This window comes from Lepisosteus platostomus, chromosome 6, assembly GCF_059453375.1.
Source record: "Lepisosteus platostomus isolate fLepPlt1 chromosome 6, fLepPlt1.hap1, whole genome shotgun sequence".
In the NCBI taxonomy this organism is placed as follows: domain Eukaryota; kingdom Metazoa; phylum Chordata; class Actinopteri; order Semionotiformes; family Lepisosteidae; genus Lepisosteus; species Lepisosteus platostomus.
Genome location: NC_142616.1, coordinates 40,325,899 through 40,353,402, shown reverse-complemented (window position 1 = coordinate 40,353,402; position 27,504 = coordinate 40,325,899). Strand labels below are relative to the sequence as shown.

The 27,504-nt window shown below is 38.3% G+C and overlaps 1 protein-coding gene and 1 long non-coding RNA gene across 4 annotated transcripts; one reads left to right on the top strand and one right to left on the bottom strand.

The window, feature by feature from the left end:
* Positions 1 to 288: 288 nt before the first annotated feature.
* smndc1 (survival motor neuron domain containing 1) lies at positions 289 to 6,671 on the bottom strand. 3 transcript variants are annotated; one of them, XM_088635849.1, is made up of 7 exons: positions 6,523 to 6,647; positions 5,004 to 5,156; positions 4,245 to 4,364; positions 3,128 to 3,270; positions 2,408 to 2,566; positions 1,583 to 1,736; positions 289 to 1,335 (listed from the first exon to the last, which is right to left on the bottom strand). In XM_088635849.1, the coding sequence occupies exons 3-7, from the start codon at positions 4,362 to 4,364 to the stop codon at positions 1,198 to 1,200; spliced, it is 714 nt and encodes a 237-aa protein (XP_088491975.1). In that variant the 5' UTR covers positions 5,004 to 5,156; positions 6,523 to 6,647; the 3' UTR covers positions 289 to 1,197. The 3 variants fall into 3 exon arrangements, with proteins under 3 accessions (XP_088491975.1, XP_088491974.1, XP_088491976.1); XM_088635848.1 differs by lacking the exon at positions 5,004 to 5,156 and having other exon boundaries at positions 6,523 to 6,671; XM_088635850.1 differs by lacking the exons at positions 5,004 to 5,156; positions 6,523 to 6,647 and adding an exon at positions 4,921 to 4,944.
* On the top strand, positions 6,110 to 24,906 carry LOC148661711 (uncharacterized). Its single transcript, XR_015939589.1, has 3 exons — positions 6,110 to 6,178; positions 23,878 to 24,084; positions 24,503 to 24,906. It is a non-coding gene; the product is annotated as an uncharacterized LOC148661711 (long non-coding RNA).
* Positions 24,907 to 27,504: the final 2,598 nt, after the last annotated feature.

Genomic DNA, 27,504 nt, shown 5'->3' with positions numbered 1-27,504 from the left:
TGCCCTTGAACTGATCTGGAGCCATTGTAGCAAAGCTGTCATGCACTTACACACATTTTGTTATCATTTTTAGTTTTATCAATTTGGATTACATTCTACATCTGAGGTCCTGGAAAAGTTAAAGATAAATTAGCTGGGGGCTGAACACTTTTACAATGCCCTCTCTTCCTCAGAGCAAAAGGTTCAAATTAAAGTAGTGGTTACAGTAACCTACGAAATATTCACTCACTAGTTAGCTCGTGCATGTTTCTGGGGATTCTTTAAAAGTAACCCATACACACAAGAATACACTTTTTAACATTTATTTGATAAAAGTTAAATGTACAAAACCAAAAAGTAACATTTAATTTCGTAAAAATCACAGTCCTCCAAAAATAGGAAGAATTGTATTAACATATGCTTTGTAGGTACTTTGCTTTATCCTAGCACAGAAAAGTAAAAACAGTCTAAACCTACCATTCCAGTTTAGGTCACAATAACTAAAACTGAATACTTTAGCATTCGAACTAAATAGCCAATTCAAGACTGGGCACTTTTTTCTGTTGACTGAAATATGTTGAATAAGTCACTTTAGAATAATAAACAACCCTGAACTCACTTTACATGATGTACATGTGCCACAGCTATTAGATACAAGATTCTTTAAAAACCTATGCATGAGTTTGTTGTTCATAAACTGCCAACTGAAGTATACATGACAAATATTTCCTATCTTTAATATAGTGGGAACTTTTTTCCCTATCTTTAACCAGTCAATGCATCAAATTAACACGAACCTTGACCTGATTCACATAAAAACTGAACTGCACTACTGGAACATGACTTAACGCTGAGGAAAAAAAAACTACTAGGAACATCATTAAATCACTTACAGATGCACTATAAGTGCTCCTTAATGAAGTCCCAAAACTATGAAGAAATATATTCAAGCAATAGTTTTAACAGTGATTCTATATTAGTGTGGATGCTATTTATGGCATTGCTTAGCCTGTGTTCTTCCCCAACATACCGACAGTAAAACCCAGTATTCCCAAAAGCATGTTTTCAATGAGCCATTACTTATGCGTGTCAAATGTTTTAAAAATGTTTACAAGAGCAGATAAGATGAGACATACATCCTGATAAGTAATGAGTATCCTTCTAATACAGAACACTGTTAATGCCAATACATTTTGATTAACTACATGCTTTTTCCTGTTACTGTGGCATGAGATGCCTCACATTATATTTGGATGTGTCTTGGTACTGAGTCATTGGTTTATCAGCTATTCCACATGTTCCAACACCAACTTTTCCATTAACACTCTCCGGTGATGCAAATATACTCCTCTTCACCTGTAACACACAAAGACAGGTAGTTAGAATATTACTTGAAAAGCTGGATCGATCAGTCTACACTGAAAATGGATGTTTGACTGAACAAATTAAGTGTTGCTTGGAGGAGTTGTTTTCAATTTGATAATCCTAAAAGCTTCTTTAAAAACGTTCTCTATTAATCCCTGTTAAGTTTTTTGTCTTGCACAAAACTATAAAAGGACCTACTGATATTGATTAAGTAGACTGATCCAAACAGGATTCTAACCTGGCCTTTCTTGTTCTTTGAATAGGCTTTGTTATTAAATTGCTGCCACTTTGTTTTTTGGTCTTCTCGTTCCTGTTCCAGTTCCTTCATTCTCTGAGCTTTCTTCAGTGCCTTCTTCTTCTTGTACTCCCTCTGCTGGGCAATTTGCTCCTTCCTGTTGGAGTTCAAAGGCACCAGATAAACAAGAATTAGAGAGAAGCATGCATTTCTCATACAGCTAAGGTAGCAGTTCACATTCATCAAAAAGAAAGCAGACGATAGCTAAAAACAATCATGTTCACAACATTCATAATGTTCTTAATGCATAGAATTTCAACAAAATATAAATATTAACAGACTTTAATGTCTCTAAATCCTCTAATGCTATAATTGCAGTGTCTAACCATTATCTGAAAGCTGCTTATTCCTAGATACTTGTGGAAACCCAGAGCCTGTCTTGGAAGCATAGGACAGAAGGTGGGACTACACTTTGGACCACATAGTACTCCACTAGAGGGCAAAAACACAGGGACGTTTTAGAGACACCTACTAACCTAGACAACCTAAATTAACCCAGTCTTTGGAAGGTGGAAAGATACCAGATATTCAAAGAAAACCCATGTGAACGCTGGAAAAACATGCAAGCTCCACACAGGCAGAACAAACCAAGAACTGAACCAAGGTGCCGAATCCTGTGAGGCAGCAGTACTAACCACCACAACACCGCCTCTTCACTTTAACTTTAACTTTAACTTCACTTTAACTAATAGACAATTAATCCTGATGATCCTAAGGAAGGTTTCCTGCAGTTTGTCCAACGATGACAGTCAGAGAACAAGGACTCACCTGGATTTGGATTTGCCTCCGTCCTCCTCCGACTTCTTTCCTTCCTCCACAGCCTTCAGATTCTGCAGGGGCACGACTTCTGCATTGCCATATCCCAAGAACGTAATGGCAGCCGTGCCGTTCTCCTCATCTATCTCCTCGATCTCCGCTTCGTACAACCTGTCAATAAATCACGTCTGTAAGCATGTGAGTAGAGGTTTTATATTCAAGCCCTATAAAGAAAAATCTTACAAGCAAAAGCAAAGTAACTTCTCATTACTACCCACACTGCTAATCACAAGCCTAACTAAAAAGCTTCAATAGATCAGTAACTGTCTGGCACTTATTCCAAGCAGACAATGTATTTTAAAAGTTATTTTTGTACTTACCAAAATAGAAGGTTTATTTTTAAATTTCAGAAAAATGAATGTATTTAAAAAGACTACCTATACTTGTCATGGAGCTTTTACAAAGCAGACTTAAAAAGCTTTGAGGCAAATATTTCAGCTACAGAAAGATCTTGAAAAAGTGATTTTGTGATGCCTCTCATTATACTACAAAGTATTTCTTTAATTGTTCAGTAAAAACCAGTGTGCAGGTCTATTTTTCTTTAATAGGTATTCATGACATTGTCTGTGTTGAATATCCATCCCACACTAAAGCCAACTTGAAACAGTAATAAATTTCTTACCATTGTACTGTAACAAGTGAAGTTATGCTTAGATTGGTTTCTACACTTACTGTCCATCCTCACTCCACACAGCCATGCAGCTGTCCCCCACCTCCCAGGAGTGGCTGATGGGGACTGCAGCTGAGCTGTCTGAACTGGTGGGGGCCACAGAGGGCTGGCTTGACAGGAGGTCTTTGGTCAACTCTATTACTTCCTGCGGCAGAGAGGACATATCATGAGTAAAATATGTTCTGCCACGACATATAAATGCTGCACAGTTACCCAGTCTCTCAACTTCCTGTGAAAAATATTTGTACTAATGTGCACTGCCCCCATCCTGCCCTTATTTTTAAGCCCTTTTAATTCGTCTCCTGAAGATGTGATCTAAAAACTGGACCGAGCAATGGCAGCAAAGTCACACATCAGAAATATCCAGAGAAAAACCAAAAACAGCAGTAGAGCTGAACTGGGTTTATTTACACACAAATGCAAATGCATTTACTAAATACAAATGCATTCGAATGCGTGTGCTTGAGCCATTTATGTAGTTAGTTAAATAGGAATTCCGCTATCTAATACTATCAATAATTTTAACATCACATTCATTGCAGAAAGCATCTATAATTAAAAAATAAAATGTCAAGTGTCATACACACAAGAACTCATTAGAGTTCTACTTTAAAAAAAAATGTGATTCAATTGTTTGATGAATCACCACACAATTTTACAGAACACAGAATTTGATCTTCTAAATCTGAGAAATGCTATTTTTTTAATACATCTTCCTCTCCACCACACAGGCAAGAATCCGCCTGGACAGCAACCTCAATTTCGTCTACTGCCGCTACAGAGGAGACTCCCAATTCACTACAGTCATTATTCCGTTTTTCACTTGCACTTCCACAACCCAAGTTGATTCATCTTAATTAGAACAATAACTCGTCAATTCTTTCTTAAAATTAAAAGGGCATTTAAGTACACAAGTACATATATCTCTGTACTTTCAGATTTTGTACTGCTTTAGAGATCAACTAACATTTTTGACTGACTTTTCTTAAAACCAAATCATTCAAAACAATTTAACTGCTGCCAAACCTCAGTAAAGGTAGCTTTAGAATACATTATAACATTGTTCGTGGCTTAACCCCTGTCATGGTAATTTATAACAAACTTGGTAAAGATACCAACCTGTAAATCTTTCTGTAATTTAAGCAGGTCTTCATTTTCTGCATCTGTTGATAGAGCTGCTTCCACTTGCTGAAGCTGAGCTTTGTAGCTGGCCAACTGTTTCACCAGGTCGTCTGACATCTTAAAGACACAAAGGGTCAATTCCACAGTCAGAAGGAACGTGTTTTAAAAAGTATCATAAGGTACTTTGCCTACATGCAGGTTGAGAGCATTTCTTTCTGTCTTTCATTTCATCCCAGGTAGCCAATTGAGTTACATGTTCAATCTGACATGCATGTTGGGGAAAACCAAAAACCTTTTGTCAATGACTTAAAAAAAAAAGATTATACTTGATTCAGAGATACAAGGCCTATAACACTTTGAGGCATTACGATCTGTATTTTCCAGTTAATCCACACTTCGTTTAAATCAGTGTATGGTAAAACAGTAATAAGTTTAATTTATTAAACAATTACATAATTAAAAAACACAAGATGATATGATGTAAAGAGTGACACTTAAGATTAAACTGATTTTTTAAAAGTCAGCTACTTCTATATGAATGGGAATTTAAAAATGTTCTGGAAAACTGCTATTTAAATCTCCAAGGTCTTAACATTTACATATATTTGATCAACTTTTATTAAGTATTCCTATAGTTCGATAAAATAAAAGTAAAAGGCAAGCAAAAGTATACCTTTATAAAACAGTTCTGGAAGACACCTGAATTTTTTTTTCCAGCTGAACACTTGAATTTCTCTCATTAATTGTACAACTTACTTTTCAAACTGTTTCTATACCTTGTCCTTGGTTTCACAATACAGGTGCAGGTTTTTTGTTTGCAGGGCATTGAGCAAACTGGTTGGTTTCTCTGCAGCTCGCTTATTAAGTGGCTGCTCTCTTAATTTTGTCCCAACAACTCTTATTAGACGTCTAGTTAATAAAGAGAAATAAACAAGTAGAATGACTCCCAGAATAATCTTAGGTCTACAGGGTCCCAATTTCCTAAAATGCAAGATGTCTTAATGGGGGAAGTGGTACTGGGTTAATGTTGGTACTACTCCAATATAATTTAAGACCTCAAAACAATTACAAAAAGGCAAGTAGGTAAATTATTGGATCATTAATGGACACCACAAACTAGCAAACAAATGTCCTTAAAAAACAGGCCGAGTACAGTTTTATTTAGTTTATTACACGGTGGTGCACTGGTTAGCATTCCTGCCTCACAGCGCTGAGGCCCTGGGTTCACTTCCTGGGGTGCTATCTGCATTAAGGTTATACGTTCTCCCTGTTTCTTCCCTTGGTCCAAAGACACACTGAGAGGTTAACTGGCCCTGGTGTGAGCGTGTGTATGTCTGTGTCTGTATGTGCCCTGTGATGGACTGGCGTCTGGTCCAGAGTGAATCCTGCCTTGCAGCCCATTACTTGACAGGATAGGCTCCGGCTCCCCCAAGACACTGTGTGGAGATGGATGATTGGATGGATGAACTAGTGATTAGCAGTTAATCACAGATATCCAGCTATCAGAGTGATTCCTAATGAAGCAGGCCAAATGAAAACCCCAAACATACATACAACAGTATTTATCCTCTCAAGATGAAAGGCGAATTAGAACTATGGTGAATAATTGTTTGACCACTAGTTCACCAGTCACAACTTTATTTATTAAACTGGTTTATTAAGAAGATTAAGACTAAACTACCAACAAACACACTTGCTTAAAATTTCCTAAGTAATGTCATTGACTGTATTAGGTGAGCAATTAACGGAAATTTAAACACCTGATCATAACCTTTTAAAATACCGCCACTACGTCTAATTTACTCCTTGGAGCTGGAGGAACGACTACTTCGGCTCAGAAGTTAGACTAATGCTCACCAAGAAAATTCACAGTTGAACACACGGAAATAGTCTGACGGTCATCGTATGACAAATGTTATACGCCCAAAGCGGTAAGTTTAATTATGAGGCATGAATACAACTCCTGTTCCCTTCGATTTTAGCGACTTCCACAGTTTTTAAAAAAGGTTAGAAAAAAAGCATCCAATTGCCAAATTAACTAAACGTGACATTTCGGTACTCTCGCCCTTATCTCCACATTCGCAGCCAGCAGAAAGTTACAAAACGTTATTTCCTTGCAATTTCAGTAATGTTTGTTCCGCGACATCTTGTAACCTTTGCAAGCCGGACAAGGCCTGAATCGTTTATTTACATCACGAGGGACCTGATTTTCATGTTTTACTTGCCATTTTAAAATACAAACCTAAGAGCCATCTCTTAACTGTAAGGATCTTACCTTGAATTACCGAAGAAGTATAATTTAAAGAGAAATCGTGCAAAAGACTGTGTTTCGGAATTTCGTTTCCAACACAGATCGCCTCACTACCGGAAAGGTACCTACGTAATCTCATCACCTCAAGCCGAAAGTCTCGCGAGACCGTTAGTAGAGCTGCTTAACCCTGTCGACGCTGTTTCCAGGTCGCTGTCGTATCGCAGGTCATGTTGCAATAAAACGATCAAACATGGGCCTGGAGCAAAAAATCTTTCTATCCTAAAATTACTTTACGGATCGAATCTGCTACGTTATTTGGCTGGGGGACCTCCTTAGGAATCTTTTTTCTAAATTTACACCAGTTTAAAAAAGTGCTTTGTTTCAATGTTTCATACGGAAGAAAACGTCCACAGAACCGCTCAGAAAATAATGCAGTTCGAAAGTCGTTTTTTTCTAAACCAGATTTTTTTACATTGCAGTTGAAATCTTTTCGCATCTTAAAGTCATCAGCTCCCATTTCCCTAAAAAATAAGGGAACTATCGAAATCGCTAGGTGGAGCTGTTGCATTGGTAATTATTACATGAAGCTAAAAAGCCTTAAGAAATGTCTCTTTCTGCACTGTTCTACTTATTGAATACTAGTTGTTATACCTCGCATCCTACACGTGTGCTTAGCACCTTAAAAGAAAACTTGATATTATCAAACTGTTAAACAGCTTAGAGAGTGGAAAATAATGCGGCTGTGCTTCCCCCCGTCTTTTACCTAAATATAACTTAAACTTTGAGTCTTTATTTTGGGGAAAAATATATACTCCCTTTATTTCTGTTTTACTGCCTCAGAAACCTCTAAAGTTTATGCCCGCTTTCAACCCTCTTAAGTCTGCATCAACAATATGAAAAGGCAAAAGTGAGAGCCGCCCACATATAACCATGATGACCCAACAATATCCAGCGCCTTCGGCATTTCCAGCTGGATCTTATCCATTCTTGCAGCCCATCACTACGGATCTGTTTAATCATCACGGTGACCTCAGCTACAGAAATGGCCCCACTCCCACCAGAGGCTTCCAGCACTGTTTCCTGAATGGAGGGCATGTCTACTGAATTCCAGAAATCCTCAACGCTTTTCTTCCACCTCTCAACAATATCCCCAGTCAAGATCAACATAGAAACTGCAATAGAACTTTTAATTTTAGAGCTATTTAGAATCCATTGCCCTACATTGCTTTACACCACTATGACGTACTCTTTCCAGTTCACATTTCTATACTTAAGCTGTGCAGTAATTTGCCTCACTTCTCTATAAGTGTCATTGTAGAGCTGTGGATATTAACTTTTGCTCTTTGGTGTGATTGTGTCACCCTCTATTATTAAAAACAATGTATGCAAAGCCTGTTTTGTGGCTCTTCTGACTGTTTTTGTTCAGTGCTCATTCTCTTGGATATCGAAGGATTATCAAAAACTTACCAGGCCTAGCTATCAAGCCCAGCAAGAAACCAATTAAATCATCTTGAGTGCAATACAATATTTAACTTTTTTTTTTTGCTTTCTGAAGGAAAAATGATTAATTAAAAAGTGGAACACTGCAGAGGTGTAGTTAGCGTGATACCCCCCCCCACACACACACACAAAAAACTTTTCAAAATGCTTCCTCGTACTGTGGGGATTAACAGACAATTTCACTATCAACACAAAGAAATCAAAGTGGGCAGAACTGCTTAGGTAGGTGTGGTTACAAAAATACTTTGTATCTCCAAATTCTGTTAATTGTGATTCATTGATAATGTTTTATGCTACTTGTAAATCTCTTGTCATACCATCATTCTATAAGATTTGACTTTGCACAATTTCAGGGAAAAAATATTTCTTGTCATACACAATTGGAGATGATACGGTGCAATTCTGAGATTATATCGTAAAAGGTAGTGTCATTCATTTTTACCTGGGGAAATGAATGTCCATATCAAAAAGGGAGCAAACATTATAATACAGTACCCTTGAACAATCTGTAACTTGGAAACCTTTCTGGCTGTTAAAAGCTACCATTATGGCTGAAATGCTAGCTTCCCTGGACTCAATAATTTGCAGATCTAGGCATTTTCTCATGAGCCAATCTCATTGCTGAATACAGTATACAGTAGCTTGTTCAGATTGCTTTTCAGATCTGGCCACAGCCCTTCAAAACTGTTTACACACCTCAGAAGAGTGGAGAATGTGCCAGGCATGACATGTTTGTGACTGGTATGAGCTTTGTTTTTTGCTTCTGTGTTGTGTGTATTACTTTGTCAAACCTGTCTCAAACCCACACAAGATCCAAACTAAGAATGATAACTATAGAAATATGTAAATAGTTTGCAGTCTTCAAGTCAAAGTATTTTAGAAGGCTTATGTGAGCTAACTTTAATTGGCTCAGACTAAGTACTGTAGAGATGTTAGTGTATACTATCAGCATCTGTTTCTTCCTCTATGTGGGAACTGAGACTGTGTTGGTGGAGGCGTGGCCTACTCCAAAGGACTTTGGCTCATGTCCTGTACTTCCTTCTGCTAAAAGGCTAGATGGATATTCTAATAACAGAGTAGGGATTTCCTAGAACTGCCTGGAAATTACCCAGGCCAGGGACTATCCATTTGTAAGAGTGCAAGTTTGTAGTGTGAGGGGGTGTGAATCCCAGCAGAGTAACACTAGGCTGCCACTTAATACACAGTTAAAGACTGTCTGTGGTATAACTGGAAGAAAGGAGAACATCTCTCCCACTACAAAGAGGTTACTTAACTTATATTTATTTAAAATGAAGTGGTTTAAGTAAATAATAGCCTTCCACTAATCCATTATACTAACATGTTTTCAGACAGGAAATGCAAGAGATCTAAAACCTAAGGATTTGACCTCAGACTGCAAAGCAAGCAGATAAATGAGCAATTGTAAATGAAGGTTTTGACTAAATGCAAGATGATTTATTTTGTTTTTACAAAAAATGCTTATAGCAGGATTCAGACTTCATTCTTCCAGCCTCTACTGTGAAGGAGAGTGTCTTTTTTTTAAAGTGTTAAGAGCGTCAGTGCTGTAGAGAGGAACAACGCAAGCTGGACACACGGAGTCCTGTTGCGTCATTTAAAAAAAAGGTGATAAGAAAATAAAAGGCTTTCTGTGACTAATGATGAAGCCGCCAGCTCTTCTCCTTTCTGCATCTCAGTGTGTAAGTGGCTGTTGGCTGTAACTGAGAATCCTGCGGCTATATAAAACAGAGTTGTGTAGCTTGAATGCATGTTGCTCAGTGTGCTTTCATCTTTCCAATATTGCCTTTCATTCTCTGAAAGGGTGTAGCTTCTTCCATAAGAAATTGTAGTGCAATATTTCTATTTGATCTCTAATACACAGAATCTAATCATCCTCTCATCCTCCAATTTATCACAGAATATTATTAGGTAAAACTAAAGTGCATGTGAAGAAAATGGTAAAGGACATATTAAAGTGGACAAGATTAGTGGATTAAATATGACCCAATATGACCCATATATAAATATGACCCAATTCTTGTTTATAATTGGATGCAGTACACCCTATAATGGTCTGATACAGTTTTAATATCAAGACTAAAACTATTTAACACATTTGGAAAGTATGCGGGGGGGTTCACTTTTAGTTAGAAGTGTGGGAGAGATTCAGCTGTATTAACTGCTCCTGGGCTTTTACAGTCTGTACATGTACCATAGGTGTACGTCCTGTGCTTGTATGTTCCTTCATATCCCACTTAATATGGGATAAAGTCCGACCTCTGCTATTTGTTGCAGATTTAAGTTAACAATAGAAGCAGTTTTCCACAGGCTTGCATCCCAGCTGCAAATTCTGGCATGATGTATAGCCAAGGTAGAATTAAATTTTATCTTCAGCATCTTGGCAATCTGGCTTCTACAGCTGGCTGTCCCTAGCTGACATGGCACGCTTTATGATTTGAAAAGAAAAATATTTTTGGTCTTTCTTTCTGAACTGAACAGGGAAGCAATCACGTGTTCCGATTTCATGGAAAGGAGGTCTAAAGATTTTTAATGCATGGTGCATCCAAAGTATTCTGCATTTACAACAAAGGGACTCTATACAATGGAGTATCAGGTTTGTTTGCTTTTTATAATGCACATACAGGAAAAAAAGGAATCTGACGGGTAGGAGGTGAATTTGATTTTCCTAAGACTCTTCCAGATCCTTATCTTGAATTTAGTTATAAGATGCCTAACTAGAAAATGGTATTCATTATGAGGTTTGATCATAGTGAAATTATTATCTCTATAACCCAGAGATGGCTGGATTATGGCACTGGTCAAATATTGACGATTTGATTGAGTGGTAATCAGACAGATCGGTCTTGTCTTGGTTTTTTTAGAGCGGCCAAGACTCTAAAATGTTTAAGATCTAACTTTGTTCCTGGTTGTGATGATACAGATATCCTTTGTGAATCCTTACAGGGCACTGACATGCCATGTCTGAACTTGCACCACGTGCTCATCTGTGTGCGGTTCCACCTCATGCACTGTCACTGGCCACACATCGGCTTGTGATGGATAAGCACCACGGTGAATCATATTTACTGTAAAGCCAAAGACAGGATATGGCTTCTCCTTAGGAAAGGCAAGTTTAGCCTTGAATGCCAGTTCTGATAATAATGAAACATTGTAAATGACGGAAATAGCATTCCATTATAACTTCTTTATTTGTTTCCAGTTGAAAACATTTTTAATTGAAATCAAATTTAATTAAGACTGCAAAACCATGACCTTTATGTACATTTGAGAGACAAAGGTGCTAGCTATACTCTCGACTCTGCTTTGAGCTATTTTGCCAATATTTTTCCCTCCTTATTTCACCTTTTGGTTCTTGGGTTTGCTTGTTTTTTTCTTTTTCATGAAATGTTAGTAAAGTTTTCTTTAAAATAGAAAGGATAACCATCTACAATGTGTTATATACATTTATAGTAGTACTGTACTATTGTAGCAGCTGAGGTCTGAGTGTAACATGTTGATTTATCTCTGGACATTTTTTAGTTGTTTCTGCTTTAGTACTAGAGGAAATGCTGATCTGTCCAAGTACAGTGAAGCGCAGATATTGCGGTAGCCCTAAAATGTTGACTGGTGGGTTCTATACCATTTCCACTCATTTGACAGCTGGAGAGCCATTGCAATCCCTCCAGCTGGTCTGGAAATGGGTTGAAAGAGGTTTTTGAAGTGTTAAAGACCCATATTTTTGTTAGGCATACATGAAGAACAAATAATAATAATTAATAATTATGGCGACAACAGCCATAGTGCACCAGAATGCTCACCAGACACCAGCTATCAGTGGGGAGGAGAGTAGAGTATCTCCTCTCCACTCCATTTCCAAATGCCTGTGGAAAGGATCATTTTTGTCCTTTTTGTTGAACCTAAAATGGAAAATACGAAATCGTTAAGATGTAAAATCTGTAAACAAACTCAAAAACAGGCTCTCTTATGATGGCAGCACTGGTGAAGTACCTTTTCCATTTTTAGGGAAATCAGTCAAACACGGAGCAGCTATTCTTTAAATAAAGGGAACAAATTCATTTTTCTAGGAGCATGTGTGTTGGACATTGTTTCCACCTGCTTGTGTATGGGCCTCCAAATTAGCTCTGCTCCATCAACAATTAAAATATCTTCAGAGCCCGGAGAAACAGGATAGGGACAATGACGAACACTGGATGACTAATAGGGTATTTTATGCATTTAATCCTTTCAAATCTGCCAGGGTCTGATTATTGCTGCCGCATCTTGCACAAATGCTATTTGAACAATTGGGTACCGTTGCCCTGTAAATATCACTTTTGTCTTAAAAAGAATATAAAGGTTATAAATGAGAGGAGCACATTCAGTCTATATAGCCCATTTGGCTGTTGGTTGCAAAATTGATCCAAGAATCTCAACCAGCTGTTTCTTGAACAATGCCAGGCTATCAGCTTTGATAACATGCCCGTGTAGTTTGTTCCATACTCCGACATCCTTTTATTTAAAGACCCTCCTGTTCTTGGTTTTTAATATCTCTATTTGTATCCTCTGGTTCATTTTTGACCGATATTAAAGATGTCCAATGGGTTGACTTTTTCCATATTTTGGGAATTTGAACTTATTCAGGTATTCGATAGTTTTCTGTGCTCACGATTAAAAAGGTTCAGCTCTTTTAGCCAGTCAGTGTAGCAGTATATTTCTTGAATATCAGAGTTATTCACACACCAGTGATCAGAGTTTCACACACTGGTATTCTTGGTCTTACTAGAGTAAGGAAAAAGTTTAACATTATCCTCCTTGAATTTATTTCCATGCTTTGTAACAGTATCTCAAACATCTTGCTTGTCTGGTGTTCTTCACGTTGTCTGGGAGACATAAATGTCAACAAACATCTAGGTCTTTTGAAATAAATATTTTTTCAGCTCAGCATTTCCCATTTTGTATCTATAGTGTTGTTAGCTGCATCTAATCTGAATTTGTCTACATTAAACATCTGCCAGGTGTTTGCCCTGTCTTGAATTTTATCCAGATGAAGTTTAAAAATCCTTCTATTTTTGGTATTGTCTGCTAATGTGACTAATTTACGAACTGTACCAGAATTTACATCATTAAGTTAAGAAGAGCATTGGTCCTAATACAGATTCCTGTGGTATTCTACTAACTACATTCTCCCCAGTTAATGGAAGGTGTTAAGTTCTTTTGGCGTACTGTGTAGAATAGGATTGGAAAATATATTGCTGCCACTTATAAAATTGATTAGTTCACTGTCAAAGCAGTTTGACTATACAGTAAATATTAGAATTAGACTATTTAACAGGATGTGGAATTGAACCTCTGCCAGTGTCTTTGTTCGTCTGTGTTGATCAGTGCAAACTAATTTGAACTTTATATCTGATTTTGTGGTCTTGAAGAAAAATAAAATGAGCATCAAAATAAATGTACTCAGTTGCCAGTGAGTCTGCTACAGAAAAGATGGCCAATTGTATTGAAAAGTCGTAATGTTAATCAATGTAATGGATTATTTTACTTTTCTCATTAACAAGGTCTGCTGTTAATGTGTCGCAGGCTAGAAATGTGTGATCTCCATTATAATAAATACAAGTTGTACATCTGCAACATATTCTTTGCACCAGGTGGCGGATGCTGTTTTATGGGGAATCTTTCATGGCTTTTGTACAGTCTGCACACTGTTGTCTGAGCCTTAGCTACCACATTATCCCAGCACACCCCACACATGTTCAGTGGGCCTTATTGGGAACATAACAAGGGACACCTGCAGGAAGAGCAGTAAGTAAGGTTACATTTCAGTATTTTGAAGAATATTAAAGATAAGTCATTGTATCTTAGGCTCTAGTGAGAGATTTCTTACACAATGGTTGGATTGTTTGATCTTATTGTCCACGCATCACTGCCATATGGAAGAGTAGGATTATTCATGCTGTGGCCACTGTGTGTAAGCCGTGCAAGTCTGATTAAGAGCGAGAATTGTAGGTACTTACCAAGAGGATATGGCGTACCCTTTTTAAAATGTTACATAAAATACCCTACTTTCATAGTTCATTTATGAAAACAAATAATTCTTCTTTGTGTTAGTGTGAGAAACGCATTCTTTGTCATGATTAAATATTGATGAAAACAAAGCTGGAAATCAATACTTGTTTTTCCACAGTTCCTCAGATATTTTTTTTTCTGAAAATGGGTATTATAACAAAGAACAAAAGTAATATTAAACACTTTTTGTAAAATAAAATGGTTTTTGTAAAGCATTTGTTGGGGGAAGGAGTTTAAAATGTAATGTGTAATCCTTTCTTATATACTCACTGTAGAGGGTGTGGGGTATGTTTATTTGAAGTCACAATTAATTGAAGCATTTCTTCAAATGGATGTATTTTTCTCACTGCAGTGGGGTGAGAGATAGACTATACAAGGTGGATCATTCTTCCTCTTTTTGATTAAATTCATACTTTCTGTATGCTCTTGCCTGTGTTTGGACCCTGGACTTGATGTGCTGACTTTGGGACACCAGTGAATGCCTGATCTGCACAACATCAACCAGCATTAAATCCACTATACTAAAATCTAACATCCAAGTACAGCAGATTCTGAATATGTAGACAAGTTCACAACATCTTTAGCACTCATCCACACACTGAGCTGCTCCACCTGGCGAAGTCAAGGAAAACCAGTGATGTAAAACAGCTGTCAAATCCCATAGCAATGAGATTTTGCATTACGAACCTTGTTACACTGGAGAACTTGCAGCTCAGTTTTAGGCTCTTGACCAATCAGTCTTTGACAAATGAACCTTGGAAAGCCCTTGTTTTGAGGAAGCACTTGAAGTACTTTAAAAACTAACAGTGTGGCTCAACAGTGAATTGTTTTTCTTTTGTATTTCTACTTAGAATGTTTTTTCACTCATCTGGGAAACAGGAGAGAAAGAACACACCACTCCTCCAGCCTGAAGCTTTTCTTGTATCTCACTTTGACCTCGAAAGAGATATGTAGAACAGGCTGTACTTAGATGCTCAGTTCAGAGGTGAAATGGTTTGCATTGGAGTTCCTCTTAGAAGTGTCTAAAAGTCAAATGTTTCATTGTAACTTTTTCCGGGATAACACACTTTCTTTCTACCACTTATCCACCATGCAGATCCTTGGGGTCTCCCAGTAATGCTTCTTGGCAGACTGGATGATTCAGAAAGTTATGATTTTGTAAATTAATTTACCTTAGAAACCTCTGTAGATTATACATTTACAATGGTCTTCTCCCTCTAACATCCACCAGCTCCAGATCCTTTGCTGATGTAATGGCCTCCTAAATGTGTCCTTTGGGTCACTTCCTGTTGTGTCAAAGCACTTTAGAGTGGCTGATTTCTGCCATGATGTCTCTGACAATGTCCCATTTCAAGTCGGCTTTGTTTTATTCTGATTTTTTCCCCCGAAGGGAGAGGGGTAAGAGCTGCCCTTTCATAACTAGTCATTATGAATCATTGCTGGGCTGTGGATGAGTGGCACAATGTGAAATGTGCTACAAGAGTATATCAACTAATGTGGAGCCTGACTGACATTGGTGCTATTTCTTAGACATTGCATATGGGGAGGTTGGTTTGTATTGCTGCTAAACTCTGACCTGTTATTTTGCTGTGGAAAAAGCTTTACATTATAATCAGCAAATGGTGAGGTACAATAACTAATGGAGCAGTATCAGCCAACATCAAGATAATTTGGATGATTTTGAGGCACTTTTTCGTGCTTTGGTGCCAGGGTTTCTACCCAAGATATGCTCTCAGAAATTCTGTACAGTGTCATGTAAAATTAATCTGAGGTCTTTGTTTTTCATACTTCTTAGTTTCCACATGTGGGAGTTTTGGTCCATTCCAAAGGGGAATAGGTAGGGGAGTTTGGGACAAATGGGACCCTTAGGATAAAAATGGGTTGTTCATTCATTGGGCTTGTGAAGTTTCAGATGCATTACAAAAGTTCATTGGAAATCCACAAAAAACCAGTACAACTAAAATTCATGTACTAGTATAGGCCCAGCATATTGTAGATCAGTAAAATTGAGAAAAGCTGTGTCTTTGATGTGAGAAGAAAATAAGACTTTTTAAAGTATCTGCTATTCTACTGTTGGCTGTACTGTAGCTGTATTGTTTATTTTGTTAAAGCTGGGTTATTTGTCTATTCTGCTGTGGAAACCTACAGTAGGCCCAAAAGAGTGACAAAACACCCATCATTACTATTAACAAGACATTAACTTCATTTTTGTCACATTGAATAGCACATTCACATTTTATGGACTTTAAGGCATAGAAACAAATGCCCTGTTCACATTAGCTTTTGTCTTGTTCCTTAACCAAAGTTCTAGCAGGGCCTAAAATCTAATAGGAAAGGCTGACTTTTAACAGGAACCAACAAGATATATAAAAAGGCTTTTTCCAGGAGACAGAAATCCTGTATGACACCAGGAAACTTATTTTGAAAAAAAAAATGGAATGTGCAGAGCTACCAATAAAATCAATTGGCAATTGGTTTTGCTTTTTGTGTTCATAATTTATGACAAAAGCTATAAGGTTTTTTGAAATTCAGTGTTTAGGTCTGGGGCCTAGAAGAGTTAAGCGCTGTAATATGTTGGATAGTAAGACGAATGTCCTTTAGTGCAAAGAGGCATCAAGATGGGGTGTCGTGCGTCATCAGAAACTCTCTGAAGTTGCATGCAGTTCTTCATTGACTGAGAAATTGTAATCAGTGACACACTTCGATATTATGGAAACATACCAGAGCAGAAGAGTGTGATTCAGTGAACAGTACTGCTGAGCTCTGTGTGGGCTTTGCTTTTGAACTCATTTTGATGTATGAGGTGTGCAAATAGGAGCTGAGAATAGCTTCCCTCATCAGAATGGCACAAAGTTTTTTATTTAATTTTACGTCGAGTAGTTACCTGGCCCCTGGGTCCATTCAGGTAGCTGAAGGTGTGCAGCAGCAGCAGCAGCAGCCCAGTTTGAAGACTACAGCCCTACTGGGAAAACCAGTCAGGCCTGAGTCACTCGTAGTGCAGAACATTTGGTTTTTCTAGATTTTTTGGCACCTGGGGCTCTGAAGCAAACAGACGAGAACACGCACAGACAAGGAGCACTGGTTAACATGGATTCCAGGCAAGTGCTTGTTGTAGTATGTGGACACTTGCATTCCAGATGACATATAGATAGGTCATGCAAACCACTCCTTTCATGCAACAAAGTAAGAGTAGGAACAGAATCATGAAGGCATAGGTCATATTCCAATTTCATATTTCCAGTTGAAATTTGTCATTCAGTTTTTAGATTTTTATCATTTGTGACTGTGCAAAAAGCATAGAAAGCAAAATCTTCCAGATTTAAAATAATGAAACCACATACATTAGCATAACAGAAAAAATGATTTTTCTTTGAGAGTACAGCTGTGAATTGGAATGCATAGATGCTTTTTCAGAACATAGGCCAGAACCAAAGGCAATGAATGAACAGCCTCTTTAAAAGAAAGAGTTTAACAAACTGCTGAGGGACCCAGTTATGTGTACCTTGCAGCTTGTACAAAAACACATCTCTAGATCTGTTATTTACACAGATCCTTTAGTACGGAAGTCTGCTTGGTTCCCAGACACATGTGTGCAGGAATGTTTCATTAGCATTAACAGCAGAGATTCCCTGAAGTTCAATTACAGCCATCTCCAGAAACAGATTTGTGGGTTTAAAGAACTTCTAACCCGGTGAATCCTGTTCAGCCTTTATACACTCTACGACATTAAGGCCTTGATGTGGCTTTTGGGCGAGCAGACGCAATGTCAATCTGAAGAGAATGCTGACAACCGGGCTTTGCTACTTTCTGAACTATGGATTATTCACTGGCAGGGTGAGTGCTGAAGCTCAGTGTTATAGGCCGGGTTTCTTTTTCCTGTCCTAGTGACGTCCTTGACAACAGACAAGTTTTCAGTGAAGTCCATGGAAGTCCTTTGCCTGTGGGTTGAGAACATCTGATCTGTCAAGCTCTCACCCAGTCTTTGCTCCTTAAATGCTTTCTTACTAAGTCTGGGAATATTTTCATAACAAAAATATATATAGGGGATATATTTTGTGATTTGTCTATCTGATAACAGAATATGGATCCAATAATCCTACTTCTAATCCTCTAGTGTGAGCTGCAGACTGTTGTTTTTTTTTCTGTAAACTATGCAATAATACAAGCTTATCATTTAAGCCTGGATACATAGAAAACTTCAGTTTTACAGTATATATTTAGGTTTTGGTACACGTATTTCCTTTTGTTATATTAAGTTACTTTTTTTTTTTACGTTTCACACTCTTCTGCTCATCAGGACCAGAGGGCATTTACTCATATCTTCCAAATCCACTAACATGCTGTTGCCTTAAATCCCAAAACCCTCAAAAGGCTGCGAATTAGTGACAAGAGAAAACTTGTCTCCTGCCTTCTAAAGTAAATATGCTTCACTTGGAAGCAATTGAGATGGGGGGGTGGGGGCTTCCATCAGTAAAGAAATCACACCGATGCCAACTTTCACTGGCGTAATTTTGTATCAGTCATCGCCGTGTAAGACGAACAGGGCTCACATGCATCAGCTAACTAATCAGACACGGGAAGGCCCAAGGAAGTGGCTGCCTTTGTCAAAATGACACTTCCAGTGGGGGAAACGATGCTTGTCGGAGAGCTTCAAAATTTTCCATTTCCCTCCTAGAGAGATCCTCTGCCATTTTTTTTTTCAATGTTCGTACACTGTCAGCTTCCCTTTCATGTGCTGTGCTTCCTCCGCACTCCCTCCCACCCCTGTCACACCCCTACCTCCACGCCTTGACACATGTGGGCACATATCCAAAAGATTGTATCAGCAAAGTGGTTTCAGTCTCGCCCACAGCTCAGGCACCCACAGCACCAAGAAAAACTGAAAACAAATGGGGAGTTAGCCTCTCAGCCTGAATTTCCCTTTTACAGAAAATTACAAAGTTTCCTGAATGAAACTAACATCCAGTTCACAATAATTGCTGACACATCTGCACAGAATATGAATGAATTCAGTGATAAATGTATTAGTCCTCTTTCATCACAAACAATGCCTTCTTATTACAAATGGTGCATTAAACTTTTTGGAAAATTGTTCCATTGTTACTTTGTTGAAAGATAAAATATTAGGACTTTACAAATGGCCTCTGCCCTGGTTAATTGCTTTGCATTTGGTAATTGTGTAAATTGAACACTTCAGTTCACTTGGGGAAAACTTGAATGATCATAGTGGTACCCATTTTGAAATTTTCCTGGCTTAAAAAGAACACCCACAAACATCTGTAAAGATTGAAACAGATGTTTTGTTTTTTTAAATACATTCTTAAACTGCTACAGTATGTCCATCCGTTTTCTAACCACTTTATCCAATACAGGGCGGCAGCGAGCCGGAGCAACTATCCCAGTAAGCAGCAGGCGCAAGACAGGATACACCCTGGATGGGCCACCACTCCATTACAGGAAGCTGCTACAATAATGTGGATTATAATGTCTCGGAGAATATTTGGGTTTGTGGCGGCAGACAGGACCTTTGGCAGTCCACCAAGTGAAGTTACATGTCACGGCATCACACCAAGACCTCTTCCCTGACTAAAGGCTTTGATTTCAGGCCTGAATGACATGAAGTGGACCCCAGCAGGCCACCCTCTTTTCTTGTATTGTGAAGCCTGTACAGCCGTGGGAGAAAGCTGCTCCTGCAGCTATTTCCTGTTCTCTAGGAAGTACAAAGACCTCTGGGTATCGCTCATCAAGTCAAGGACAGGAAAGTCCACAAGGAAGCAGTACACCCAGTGAGTGCAGCATTGTCCCTGGATTCACAGAAGCCTGTGTGTTTAAAAGCTGACTTCCTGCTGATGAATAGAGGAGGGGGCATGCTTTCCTTTGCTTACGCTGAAGGTGCAGATCACGTTTCCACTGTGAGTCGCACAGAAAGGTACACACTGTCTGTTTGGCAAAGGTGGGTCTAAAGCCTGTTTATAAGAACACAATAGCAACCAGAAGTTGTTTCTCATTATAGAAAATAAACACCAGCATAACTGTTTTCAGTGTGTATATTTTAAAATCATATGGCTCAACCTTTCATGGCTTTTAGGGGACAAAAGGGAAGGGCTAGCTCTTCTGTTGGGCTCTGTACTATTCATAATGAGGCATTAAACACTAAACAAATGCTTTTGGTTCTGGTACTCCTTTGTAGTGTTTCGTATTTAGTAAAATGATTGTGCCACCTTACTGATTGATCATAAAATATAAAAGAGAAAAACTTATTAAACTGCCATAAAGTAGTGTACAATAGAAGTTTGAATTCCTCAGTTGCAGTTTTGATCTTTACTATCATGTGATTTATATTCTCCTCAATGTGTGTCATCCTGTACTGATACGTGGTGAAAACTGTGTTTTCTATTTTGTGTTTTATCTTTCAGCAATGCAAGGGTACTAGTACACATTATGGTAAGGAAAACGGTATGGATTTAAATCCTCTATGGACGGTTCTTAATGTGGGATCATGTACTGTAGCACACATGATCAAATTGCCATCTGAACTTCCGCCCAGCAGTTTTTCCTTGATGCAATGATTACAGGAATATCCCTAACAACCTTCGGCAAGTATAACTTGGTATAATAGTTTGAAAATGAAAGTGGTAATTCCTTTCGATTCAGGACTATTGTAGATGCTGGACCACAGCTTGTCACTGGAGGAAACATTCATTGTTGGCCTGAGAAACTTAGGCCATGTCCGCAGAGGATAACACTCTTGAACGCAGGCCTTCTTGGTTTCTCTGGATGAATCTATTGATATTTAAGCAAGGCATCTCATCCTATGAGCAACCTCCCTCCCTGACTGGCTGCCTTTAATTATGCCAACAGTAATGAGTCAATTTTATTTCAATAAATGAGATCATGAGATTCGCCCCCTACCCCCTCCTTCTTTCTTGGTTGAGTGAAAACTGGCTTTATCTCCGTTAAATAAACATTACACTCCACCTTATTTTACAGCTTGCATCGATCTCATGGTAGTCAATAAACTCGAGTTAAACACAAAACACCCCGAGTGATAATATTGCAAGAAATGGATTTTGCTTCGTTACTGTTATTTGTTCATCGTGCGCAGCGCATTCTGCTTTCCTTCAAAATGTGATGTTGCATTTTCATACTGATGCAGGATGTTGAGATGGGAAAATTGAGCCATTTTGTGTATCAGTGTGATTTTTTTGTTTAGATTATCATTCCATTAACTTCAAACGTCTGTGAAATATTTCTCTATCCGTTTATTTCCAAAAGCTGCCTTTTCCTTACAGGGAGTACGCCCGGGTACTGCATCCCGTCCGTACTGTACAGAAAGGGGACAATTTAGACACGCCAATTTAATATTATATTCGATTCATAAGGGAAGGGGTTTATATTCCAGTGCTCTACATTTTAAACACACAGTATCTTAACCTATGCGGGTTAGGTTATGTAATCTCGCTTTTCCCTGTAACTCCGAGATAAACGCTGCAACTAGCCAGAGCCTACCGTGAATAAACATATTTCTGATGGAAGGAAGAAAAGGATCGAGCTTTGTACTTTAGAAAATTATTATTTATTCGTATGAGCTTAACATGCAGAAAAGCATTGCATGGTAAGTTCGATTTGAAGAGCTTTTTGCCGTCAGAGACGCTGCCCAGGGGTCACTACGAGGAAGTAGCTCTTCTAGACCCCCACTTTAGAAAATATTTACCGTATATACAGTAAATATTTATATATACATATATATATAATGTATAAATATTTAAAATAACCGCTTTGAAACGCATGCACTCTCGTGTGTGTATTTTTATATAATACACGATCATCTGGCGCACATGATACGAGCCCAGATCAGAAGACTGAAAGCTGTCCACACCCACTTCCTAAGGCAGTTTCAGCACGGAACGAGCCTGATGAGGTCAGCATCACCAGCTTCCTACCAGTGGTAGGTGATAATAACTTTGAGGGCGACTGTCTTGAAACGCTATGATTCACGATAATGTCAAGCCCCGGAAATTACAACTTTATCATAGCAGACACAGAGAACAATGATAATACCAGTTGGTGTTAAGGGAGACAGGAGGTGGTAGAGGGGAGTCTCGCAGCCTTTTGTAAAGAGTCGTTTCTCCACTGACCGTAGGAATTGCAAGTAGTTCTATAGTAAATGTCCTGATAATCCTGAAGTTATTTTTATGACAATACAAATTTCACTGAGCTATTTTTTTCGTGTCCGAAAAACGCAACGCAGTATATACTAGATTAAACAAAGGGAACAGAAAACAAATATAACCATTTTCTTTTTGTCTTTCAAAAGAAGTTAAAATAAATACGTTTGTTTCGCAGTGAAACTTACAGAGAAAATAGTTTTTTGTCGTAGGGGAAGTAGCATCATAGTTCATTCAAACGGTTTAACCACATCACCAACGTTTTTCTTTGGAGATAAAAAAAAACTTCCCCCACATCTCCCACACACACACACGAAGACCATTTTTAACCACTTTTATTTACATCAAATTAATTTCCTGACACTTCATTGCCCAGCTTTACATTTACTCATTTATTAATGAGATTTAAGTTTCCCCATGGAATTTAGCCATATGCTTTGGAAATGCATAGATAGTCCAGTGAGAAGTATTACATTTAGTTTTCCATCATAATTCAAAATTGGGGAAGCAAAACATGTTGTTTTTACAATACACTGGGATTCTACAGCTGTTACAAAAATAGTAATTATAATAAGCTCACCAGAACTAGTTCCTGTCGTGGGACAAATTTTAAGATTCTCACTCATTTTTGCACACATTTTGCACATATAAAGAATTGTCTCCAATAGTTGTACTTTGGATTCTGGGTTATATTTTGATATCATCACAATGACACCTTCATTGTCCTCATACACCCTTTTTGACTATCCACAACCTGAACAGAGATCAAAGCACATGCTACTGACCATTTTTATGATAAATTATACATAGCATTGTCGCAGTATAATATTTTAATATTTTATATAACTTTTTTCTCTCTCTGCTTAACGAGACCTCAACGTGGGTTGTTTTTAATATTTTTTCATCTGCTTTTCAAAGACGTTACTCATTTAATCTTGCAATAACTTAAATGACTCAGTTTTGCTATTTACTTTCTTATGCAGTTGAATCTAAATGTCAGAACGTTGGATGAGGTATGGTGTGGGGTTTTGCGCTAAGCTTTTTTATTGATATTTATATTTTTATTAATAGCAAAAAGTCATTTTACCTGCTACTGTATTCTTTTATTCTAAAATGTTTCATGCAACAAATTGTGCTGCATCTTGAATACACAGAGACAGTGTATTATGAATATTTTTATCTACATTTGCATGGAAATATAGTTATTGGTTAGTTTACATAAAATCTGGTCTATAAAAATTGAAACAGGTGTCTGATTACGAAAGCTTTATTTTTTTATTAATAAACCAATGAAAATGGCCCAATCTAGATGAAAAATGCTTCCACAACAATGTTTGTTTGTTCTGTTTACCTTTATTTTACACTTTCTAAGGACTGTTGCAACATTTTGAAAATTTGCATAACCTCCTGCTTCATCTCACGGGAGTAACACTTTCAGTTCAGAAGCTTAGTTCCGACAACCAGATAACTCATCCATTCATCCATTTTCTAACTGTTTTATCCAGTACAGGGTCACAGGGGAGTAGGAGTCTAACCTGTTAATATGACTAAATTCTAAAAAATGAAGTCCATTCTCATTCATAGCTGTTTTCTTTCAGCCCAGGCTATAACATGAATTTCCATTAATTACTGTCCTTGTTGAAAATAGGTCACGATGTGTTCGGATGCAGGCGGTTGTGGGATGGGTGACAAGTGAGTGTTCTGTGGACCGTCGTCCTACTTTGATTGTGTGTCAGGGCCTGTCTGGACCAGCTGCCTCCGAAGAATTTCAGCGGAGAAATCGGCTTCTGTCACAGACAGTGGGCCTGCAGCAGTGCTGGCTCAGTCAGCCCCCATTCCTTGCTTCGCACCCAGAGTGAGTCATGCAGGGCACTGCATATGTCACTGGCTTACTGGGTTCGGCAATATGCCGTCTTTCTGATATTTGTTTTCCACTATAGCATGTCTCTGTTTTACTCGTCTTTGCCCCCCCCTATAAATCTTCAAGTTCCCCTGCCTGTGCCCCTTTTGAAAGTCTTAATTCACCCTGATTTCTGTTTCAGTAGAAGGAGAATACTTTTTCCTTTTGATGTTTTTATATGACAAAAAATATTTGAAAGTGTCTCCCAGCACTGCTTCAGAGGGCAAGGTCTTGTTCCGCTGTCAGGAAAATGACAAAGAATCTAGTTTTAGGGTTTTTCATTGTTCCTGCAGTGGAACAAGACTGCAGTGTGTGAACTGTAGGATGTGTCACCTTGCACTTACCTCCACTTACCTCTCTTCTGCTTCCTCAGTGGCCATCAGCATTGATTCCTATAGGGATGGATCCTCCTCATCCTCTCCCTCTAGAAACAGAACAGAGATGAGATGCAAAGACACAGGTTCCGTTCTCCTGAGAGACTCTTCAAGCATTGATTGAGATGTCAAAGCTGACACCCTGTCATAGCTAATAACCCTCATGTGGCCAGAAGAGGTGAAATGATTTTGCGGAAACTCATAGTATTTAGTGAAAATATTCATTAAAAAACTGCTGCTACTTTTTTTCTCTTTTATTAAAAAATACCTTTGCTTGCCTATTTTAATCTTTTAAACGTTCAATGTGAAATGCCTTTATACATTGCATTGAATGAATATACTGTGAATGTTTAGTTTTAACCCCATCACTTACAGGGTAATATAAAGTGTCTTCTGTTCTGTAGCAAGCTAAATAATGTATACATTTTATGCATTGCTTAATTGTTTTTTGTACTAGTTTAAATTGAGCATGATATGGTCCATAATGATGATTGCACGGCCAAAATCTGTTTACAGCACTCTGCTAATGTTCATCAAAGTGAAAGCATGAAGGTTTTAAGCCCAGACATTTTGGTGGCAGTATTTGGTGGAAACTTGATACACCTGAGGGGTGAGGAGTGGATGGATGGTACCGAATGGTCAGTTACAACGGAGACCAAAGCCAGACATGGGTGATGCCAGAGTAAGAGGAGTACGGTGTTCGAGTTTGCTTTAGAGAATAGACTGCCTAATTACAATTCAGAGGAACCAGTGACCATTCTTGTTGCTATCTCTCAAAATGAAACCTGAAAATTGTGTTCAAGTTTAACTGATGTGTGTTAATGTGTGCCTAAATATATCCTTATTGACAAAGGCAACAGTTATCCATTAGATCGTTTGTATTAAATCAGTAAGCTTACCTATATTTAGCTCCTTTCAGGGCCTTCCATTTCAAACTGAAAGAAAGTCCTGGGCTAGGAAACTGTAAATTTGATTAGTCCATTGTTCAAATGTTGCCTAGGGATTACCTGTTCACAGTTCATTAAGCGACACGCCAGCAAAGATGGTGTGCTTTTTTTAGTTTCTGTGCGTCTGGGTGAATGCGAGATCTGTGCTTTTTGGGCATTGTAACCTATGAAGTGGAAAGCAAGGTCCTGTTCCAGTTGCTAAAGATGGACTAGGATGCCCGGGGCAAGTACCATACTGTTGAATAAATGTTACAGTGACCTTAAGTTACTCCTGCGTTGTCATCCGAGTTCTTGCACACTGTGGCCATCTTGTTTGTGTGGACCTGTTAAACACACTGCAGTGCCAACTCTGGTCCTCTTTTTTTTCCACAGGTTAATATCTTTTTAAACCTGCCAATTCAACCCTGACAGATTTGGAGTAGGAGTTTCTTTTGGGTAGAGTTATCTTGCACTTTCCATAAATGACCCTCTTACAATTGGAAAAAATGGCAAAGAATTTGTTTCAGGCAGATGACTTCAATGAAGTATCTGCTTTATATGCTGCATGTGTGTGTAGGGTGGGGAGCATGGATTTGAATATTACATCAAAAGAAAGATGTCGCAAAGACCTGTCTTTCATAGTATAGCAAAATGGGAGCTACAGGCTAGAAGCTCATTTAGACATTCTGTACTACTTCTTTAATCTTGTCCTTTATAACGCCCTGGGAGAGAATAATGCCATTTAAGCTCTCAAACTCCAACTGGAAATAAATATTCATTAAATCTTTTATTTATTCAGATGTGTATCAGAATCCAAACAATTTCTCATTTTCAGTTCCCTCCCAGGAGAATGGTACAGCACAGAATGTACTGGAGCAATTTGAATCGGTACCTTGCCCGAGGATACGATTGTGACATCCTACTTCTCTTCAGTCTATATCCGGAGCCCTTGTGCCTATTCCACACTGTGAGCCAATAATACATTATAGAAATATATTTTTGTAAATGAGCACCTCAGTATTCTAATTGACCACAATATACCATGAACTACAAGGGAATGGTATTTACTTTTCAAAGATGTTAGATACTTAATTGCACCAGTGGCATGACCATCAAAAGTGTTCCAAGTACTTAGAAAATAATGATTCAGTTCGTATAACCTGCTGGCTTGTGACTCTCCAGCACCAAGACTGGCCACCTCTGGCTTAGTGTTTATACATCTGATATTGAGCACAATATGTTTAAAAAAATAAATTTTGAATCATTCTACAACTTGTGATATTTTTATCCAGGTCATTTTAAATGTAGATCAATGTGTATATCACTTTATTAAGTATGGAAACATCTAGATTAGCTGCTCAAGAAGGGGCTCCATTAGGCAGCTGTGAAAGCTTGAAAGCTTGCTCAATGGTTGGGTAGCTAATACTCACAAACGTATCTGGTAATTCCCACCAGCAGATTTCCCTAATCATGTTTCCTAGGAAGGACATGGGAGGATTTCTTTTTTCTCTGCGACACAAATCATTTGCAAGAGTTACACTGAAGGAGGCAAGATGGCACTTCTGTTTTTTCTCTCTCACTCTCTGTACCATAAAACAGAAAACCTCTTTTTGCAGAGTGCACACTTACAGTAAACACACCTTGGCAGCACAGGCCTGTTTGATGAAGAATAAATTGAGCTCCGGTGTTGAGCGAAAAGGACGGTGTGTTCGCAGGGGATGATGCAGGGCTGGGACACTGAATGATCCACCGTGCTGCGTTCTTTACAGTGGGTCGGAAAAATAAAAGCTCCATTTGCAGATTGGAAAGATGGAAACAGACAGGCTGTGATAAAAGTGGAGTGATGCAACAGCCAGGCCATGGTGTCTTTAATTCCAGCTGAGTGGATTTAGCTTTGTAACGCCCACACAGGTGAGTAGTGCAGACGCTGCGGGGATGATTAAACAAACCTTTATCATTAAAAGGGCCATATGCTGTCTTGCTCAGTGCTTTCCACTGGCCATGGAAGACAAAGGAGCTGCAATAAAAAAGATGCTTTCTATTCATGCAATCAGAAGGGATATGGTAGATATGGA

Bases quoted from the DNA above. Each gene is read 5' to 3' on its own strand.
- smndc1 (XM_088635848.1), bottom strand. From the start codon at position 4,364: ATGTCAGACGACCTGGTGAAACAGTTGGCCAGCTACAAAGCTCAGCTT. The intron at 3,271-4,244 runs GTTGGTATCTTT...TCTCTGCCGCAG, and splicing joins AATTACAGAAAGATTTACAG to GAAGTAATAGAGTTGACCAA. The intron at 1,336-1,582 runs GTTAGAATCCTG...TGTGTGTTACAG, and splicing joins CAAAGAACAAGAAAGGCCAG to GTGAAGAGGAGTATATTTGC.